Below are 7,561 nucleotides of genomic sequence, written 5' to 3' on the forward strand. Positions count from 1 at the left end.
ATCACTATGCAAACACATCCAGGATATTATCTGTGATGCATATTCATTTGTCTGTATAAAAATACAAATTAGTGGCAGATCAGAGACTTTTAGCCATCTGTTTTTAATGTATCACGCCTCATTAAGATGGGAAGTCATGCCTTACTCATCCAAATTTATTACAAATCTCTCCCTCTGAGTGATTTATATGGCACCTTCCCTGCCTTTCTATCTCCTATAAAAACTTAATATAAAGGTGAGACACAAGTGGTAAGGTTAATGTCCCAAGAGTTGTGTTGGTGCAAGCCAGACGGCTAATTTGTGGCACGCTTTATATATTGGTGTTTTTATAACTGCATGTTTCACTCTGCAGACGTTCTCACTGACATTACAGAGGCACTAAACCCATCATCAACAGCAGTTTGTCTGGCTAGGTAGTAGCCTACCATAAAATATCTGCATATGTGTTTCACTGGAGACCTAGAGTCAGAACATGTGGTGTGTTGAGTAACTGTAATTTTAAAGAAGAGCCATTGGTCAACCCAGAAGTTGGGTTGAAATGCTACACCTTTAATACTGGCCTTTGGTACCACCATAGCCCTTTATCAGATCTGTTCCCCCAAAGAAGAGCCCAATCTTTTTTTCTTCTGATTCTCTGTAGTGATGTAGCCTGTCAGGAAAACTCAATCCACACCCTAACCTGCAAAACCTTAACCCTCACCTGACCCTAACCCACATAGGTGGCCATTGTATGACCCACACCCAACCCATACCTGTGTCTGTTCACTCTGTCTGTTGCTTCTGTGCTCGCTCGTGGTTAAAAGACGGGGAATTTTAGGGCGCAGAGGAGGAGGGTACTTCAAACCAGCAGCCAACCCTAAAGGTGGCCATACACAATAAGATCCACTATTTTGGTGAGGTTGCCAAACGAACGGATCTTTACTCGATATGCCCACCAAAGGCAGAGTGATATCTGTCACAAATTTCCTTTATTGTAATCCCATTGTTTGGCCCCTAGGCCGAACAATCGGATTACAACAAAGGAAATGGGTGCCGACGGGTCGTAGGACATCATCAACTAGCCAATACGGTCCTCGATCTCCAAAAAAATCAAACTGGCCCAATCAATATCTGTCCAATTTTTGACCTGATAATGATCAGTGAGACCCATCAGAAGCCCTCATACACGTGCAGATAAGCTGCCCGATATCGGCAGCTTTAATCTACCCATGTATGCTCACTTTAACCTGCAATGGTTGGCCAAACTAACAGTATACTGTACATATCCAAAAATGACAACATTAAAAACCAATGCATCCAAAATTGGCACTGGCACTCAAAAGATGCCACTTAAAGGGCATGTCAACCCCAAAGTAAAAAAATTGCTTAGAAAAGAAAACCTAATTCTAAGCAACTTTCCAATATATAAAGACAGGTCTTTTAGGGCTCTTACACATGAGCATTTCATTATTTCAAATGGGGCTGTACTCACACAGGCGCATGTAGGCGCCGAACGCAGGTTGAGACGCAACATGCTGCATTTTTCCTGCGTTCGGCGCCTACACGCGCCTGTGTGAGTACAGCCCCATTTGAAATAATGAAATGCGTCTATTCCTGCGCTCCCCTGCGGCTGAACGCCGAAAAACGGAACGCAGGGGAGCGCAGGTAAAAACGCTCATGTGTAAGAGCCCTTAATCATCTGCCTTGTCTTACATTGTATGAACAATGTATTCCCTGTCCTCCAGGGCATAGAATAGATAGGGACAGACACTGCTTTCAGTAGCAATACATACAGTATATAAATAAATTAAATACTACAGAAAATGTGGTTTCAATTAATGTATGTTGCAAAGTTGCTCAGAATTCTCTTCACACTTGAGAAAGGGCAACACCTGCCCGAAACATGTCGTGTAAAGCAGCATGAATAATAAATAATCACAAGCGGTTAATCTGCGTCTGAGTGCTCTCCTCTCTTTCAACTTTTAGTTGCTCAGAATTCTGTTGTAGACAATAAATAATTTTTTGGGTTGACATTCCCTTTAACATGATTTGAAACTTTGAGCCAGTGAGGACTTTGAAGGCCTGGATCCTTACTTGTCATAGGGATGCATATATAATGCAGCATATTCTTTAATAGGCTTTAGTTTTCCTTTAGGTTGTGGATGAGATTCACAAAAATGTCTATTACCCCTAATTGAAGAAACCATGATTGAACAAAAACCTTGCTTATGAACATCGTGGGGCAGGGAAGCTGGATGCTGTAGTTGTGCAATACCTTTCTCTGAGCTATAACCCCCCCATAGTTATTGACAGAGACATGCTCTGCTTATAAGCAATAAATATATTCCCTGTAAATTTCATGCTGTATGTAATGTGGATGATCATATGGTGAGGAGAAACACCAGATGGGAAACGCATAAGCAGAGAAAAAAAAGTGGATTCTTTTTATGCATCTGACTGCGATACAATCAATAAAAGAAAATGCGAAATTGTTTCCAAACAGTGCTAAAAGTTTCTCTTGTTTATTACAGGGCGGCTCTCACAAAATTTTGGAACAATGCAACTTGCCACTTACTGGGAAACAGTGTGTGGATCGTATCATTACGGAGAAGGTAAAACAATTCATTTGTCTCCGGTTCTGATACATACAATTACTCTCTAACAGCTAGATTAATGTTTGTTCAGTTGCACACTTGAATTTACATGTCCAAATGCCTTACAAGCTTCCTAATGTGTAATAACTAACCCCCAAATGTATTAATTCCCCTTAAATGTGCCACCAACACCTGCAGTAAACCCAGCTAGATGTTGTATCTCAGTATCTGGCTGCTAATTATAAGCATCAGCTGTTTGTTTCACGCCAAAAAAAGGGCAACATTTCGTGAAAAATTAACTGCCTATTTGTGTAATTAAAGTTCATTTTGCTTGACTAATGTGATAAAATATGATTTAATATGAATAATTTTTTAGGTCCCCTTTAAACATTTAGGGTCAGATTTACGAAGATTCGAATACTAAATTCAGAATTTTTTTGGGTCAAAACTCACAATTTCATATTTAAAAGCACCAACTTAAATTTGAATTGGAATGTGAGATTTATCATACCCTGGAAACAGTTCTAATGCTAATATTCACCACCTAAAACCTGCTAAGTTCATGTAGAATTCAATAGCAACGGTCCCTTGAACTATTTGAAGATGTTATTAATCATTATAAGCCAAATTCTTGCAAAGTTTCACTGTGAAAATGACGCCCCAATGGGAGAAAAAAATTGTTGCATGTCAAAACACAGACTTGTGTGTGTTTAAAGGTACATATCCCTATCCAAAATTACAATATCATGCAGATAATGTCACTTTGAAACTGCTTATGGCTAAGGGAGCATTTCTGCAAATTGAATTTATAATTTTCATGAAAATTTCAATGTTGTTAAAGGTTCAATGACATTACCAGAAAGGAATATACGCTTCAAAAAAATCCAGCACAATTTGTTTTGCATCAGTTTACATGTGGGGTCTTTATATATATATATATATATATATATATATATATATATATATATATATATATATATATATATATATATATATATATATATATATATATATATATATATAATATATATATATATATATATATATATATATATATATATATATATATAATACACAAAAGCCATGAATATCCTGTAAATTATATCCTTATAAACGGTGAGTTCTGATGTCATCAGTTATAAATGGTGAGTTCTGATGTCATTTCTGTCACATGACTCACTGAAGTTTGTGTATTATAATAAATAAAATACCCCCCAGTTGTAAAATATGAGGATATTAGAAGTTACCTCGGAGTTCCATGACCTGTATAAAAACACTCGGCCTTCGGCCTCGTGTTTTTATATGCTCATGAAACTCCTCGGTAACTTATAATATCCTTATATTTTACAAGAGGGGGTACTTTATTCACTATATATATATATATATATATATATATATATATATATATATATATATATATATATATATAGATACAGGTATGGGACCTGTTATCCAGAATGCTCGGGATCTGGGGTTTTCCGGATAACGGAACTTTCCGTAATTTGGGTCTTCCTGGCTTTAGTCTACTAGAAATCATTTAAACATTAAATAAACTCAATAGGCTGGTTTTGGTTCCAATAAGGATTAATTATATCTTAGTTTGGCTCAAGTACAAGCTACTGTTTTATTATTACACAGAAAAAGGATATAATTTTTAAAAATTTGGATTATTTGGATAAAATAGAGTCTATGGAAGACAGCCATTCCGTAATTCGGAAGCTTTCTGGATATCGGGTTTCCGGATAAGGGATCCTATACCTGTATATATAAAACTGGTATAGGATCCGTTATCCGGAAACCCGTTATCCAGAAAGTTCAGAATTATGGAAAGGCAGTCTCCCATAGACTCCATTATAATCAAAAAATCTAAATTTAAAAATGATTTAATTTTTCTCTATAATAATAAAACCGGACTTTGTACATGATCCAAACTAAGATATAATTAATCCTTATTGGGAGCAAAACTGGCATATTGGATTTATTTAATGTTAATATTGGATTTATTTAATGTTAACATGATTTTCTAGTAGACAAAAATGTGAAGATCCAAATTATAGAAAGATCCGTTATCCGGAAAGCCCCAGGTCCCGAGCATTCTGGATAATAGGTCCCATTGTTCTCATATATATACATACACACACACACACACAATATATTATGGGAAATGGCATTGGTGGGTTTCAGAGAATTCTGTGTTTATGGGTTTCCCCATACCTGATTTATAATGATATTTAGGTTACTTTGGAAAAATAAAGGCGATGGCACATGGTATGATCATGGCACTGGGCATCGTGTGTTTCTTGCTAAAAAAAAAAAGAAAAAAAAAAAGCAGCTGCAAAATCGTGCCCCATATTTCCCCATCTGCACAAGAGTTCTGCAGCTTTGGTGCTACACAGCCAAACACAGCCCCTAAAACTATTGCCCTACAGTGTGTCTGGTATATGCGCTTTTCTGTACCAAGTAACCATAAACAAAGAACATTCCTGATGTTGGCGTGCCGTTAATATGTAAAGATCACAATGATGACAAACAGTGGCAAAATACAGTGACCAAGTATATGTCTCTTTAAGTGACATTATGAAATGATCGGTCATGCCTCAATCCATATGAGCCCTAGATAAAGAACATGTTCAGCAAATGCACCAAAAGAGAATGAAGTAAATGTGCTTTGTTGTTACATATGCCTCTATAATCCGCTGGTGTGCTGGCTGGAATCTCCTTGAGAATTGCATTATTTCATCCATATCATTCCTAAAGCCACACCAGCAGTGTGAGATTACCATCTTATTGGATCACGTTCCTGGCAGACGCTCTATTCCACAGAGAAATAGGTTTCTGACACCCTCCCTGTTGTGTTGTTGTGACAGTTTTCAATCTGATAATCACCGGCGCTTTATTTATATGTCTGGGTAATAGGCCGTCTTTGATGTGGACAGAAAGAATGGGCTGACGCTGGTTGAAATCGGGGAAGGCCTCTCTGTGGATGATATCAAGAAATGCACAGGTTGCGACTTTGCAGTAAGTTCATGGCATAATATGCAATATTGTTATGTTATTTGCTTTTGGTCATTGCCAAACTACACCAAAATTGTTCCCTATTGGTAAAGTAAGCATTTTAGTGGTGGGAACTTGTGTTTTCTTTTAGGGTCAGGCAGGCCTGGACTGAGATTCAAAATAGGCCCTGGCATTTCAGGTACACAGAGGCCCAAACAGGCCACACAGCAGCCCAAACAGCTCAAACAGCCTCCCACCAGCCCAATATACAGTGACTCTCTATGGCAACTTACAACAGCCCCTCTGGCATTTGCCAGAACCCACAGATTGCCAGTCCGGGCCTGGGGTCAGGGCACACAGGCAGATTTGGGGAGATTTGGCCCAGCTACAAACCTCCTCTTCTTCGGGGTGACTAATCTCCCCGAACTTCTTTCCTCTGCCGGTGGGAAGGCACTCTGAGCATTTAATTTTCCAAAGTCACCCAAAGTTTCCTTGTGAAGGGAGATTAGTCGCCCCAAAGAAGAGATTTGTCGCCGAATCTGCCTGTGTGCCCTGATCCTTAAAGGAATTGTTCAGTATAAAAACTGGGTAAATAGATAAGATGCTACTTCCTGCTTTGCAGCTCTCTTGGTTTCCACTGATTGGTTACCAGGCAGTAACCAATCAGTGACTTGACGGGGGGAGGGGCACGTCGGTCATAACTGTTGCTTTTGAATCTGAGCTGAATGCTGTGGATCAATTGCAAACTTACTGAACAGTTATGTCCCATGTGGCCCCCCTTATAGCCACTGACTAACTCAGAGTTAGAGAGCTGAAAAGCAGGAAGTAGTGTTCTGGCGATTATGTTACACATCCAGTCACTCCAGCCTTTATACATTATATTTTTGGCTAACTAACTATATTAGAAACATGTTTTATTTTGTACAACCTATCTATTGACCCAGTTTTTATTTTTACACTGAACTGTTCCTTAAAAGTATTCTCTTTCCTGAACTGGAGTCCTGCTCTATCCAACTGATTTTCTCCAGGTCTAGACTCTGATTCCAAATATATCCTGGTATTTCAAGTGCAAGAGGCCCAAACAGCCCTCATTGGAACCAGTAAATAGTTGCTGTCTATGGCGTTTGCCAGAATCTACACTGAGGTGTCTGTGTGATATACAACATGACATGTTTGGTTGACTTTTATTTCAGGTTTCCCCAGATCTCAAGCAGCTTCAGCAGATTCAGGATTAAATAACATCCATGCTCCAGAACTTGTAGTTCACCAGTGTAACTAATCCATGTGTATAGACTGCAGAGCAGGAAACTTCAAACTTGGGCAGAGCTGGCATCTTCAACCTTAAACTCCTCAAGTACCGCGTAGATCCAAGCTATCATAGAGCAGTCCCCAGCTGTACAGCAGGAACCTTCAGCCTTCAACTTCCAAACTACTGTAGAGCAGTGACATTGAACCTTGGGCTCTAATGTAGTTACATCCTTCAGCTTCCTGTGGAGACCATCTTTGAGACAAGGTTCCTCAACAGATGAAGAGCCGCAGATCTATGCTGACAAAAATATAACTGTTACCCCAGATTGATATTTTCAAGCACTTTAAATAAAAAAAAAATTCTATGAAACATTTGGATTGCATTTTTCAGATATTGAAAAAAATATTTAAGGCAGTCCCGTTCATCTTTTTACATGTAGGGCCAAATATTCCTCATGCGACTTGTTTGAAGGCCGTATTATATATAATAATGATGATGTCAAAGATGTCTTGGAGTCTCAGGGGCATAAAAACCTTTTGGAAGTCCCCACTCACAGCCGATGGACCTTGTTTAAGGGATGTTGGTAAAATGAAATTCTGTGTGTTGGAAAAACACTTCTGTGAAAACCATGGATGTCCTTGTTCTGCATTTTTCTCGTGATCTGTGCCCTTTTCCATGGTGTATTTTCTGTAAATAAGTTTATTCTGCACTTATACCATTTTAAACATTGGTTTCTCCTTGGAGT

General features: G+C 38.6%; 1 protein-coding gene across 3 annotated transcripts in view; it reads left to right on the forward strand.

Moving 5' to 3' along the window:
• oxct1.S (3-oxoacid CoA-transferase 1 S homeolog) overlaps positions 1–7,185 on the forward strand; it is an 86,779-nt gene extending 79,594 nt beyond the window's left edge. For all 3 annotated transcript variants that reach the window (XM_018244503.2, XM_018244504.2, XM_041580582.1), the window contains 3 exons: positions 2,511–2,591; positions 5,490–5,591; positions 6,761–7,185. In XM_018244503.2, coding sequence (XP_018099992.1) covers positions 2,511–2,591; positions 5,490–5,591; positions 6,761–6,802 — 225 coding nt within the window. In that variant the 3' untranslated portion in view covers positions 6,803–7,185. The remainder of the gene's footprint in view (positions 1–2,510; positions 2,592–5,489; positions 5,592–6,760) is intronic.
• Positions 7,186–7,561: the final 376 nt, after the last annotated feature.

The sequence above is a fragment of the Xenopus laevis genome, chromosome 1S, assembly GCF_017654675.1.
Source record: "Xenopus laevis strain J_2021 chromosome 1S, Xenopus_laevis_v10.1, whole genome shotgun sequence".
Classification (NCBI taxonomy): Eukaryota; Metazoa; Chordata; class Amphibia; order Anura; family Pipidae; genus Xenopus; species Xenopus laevis.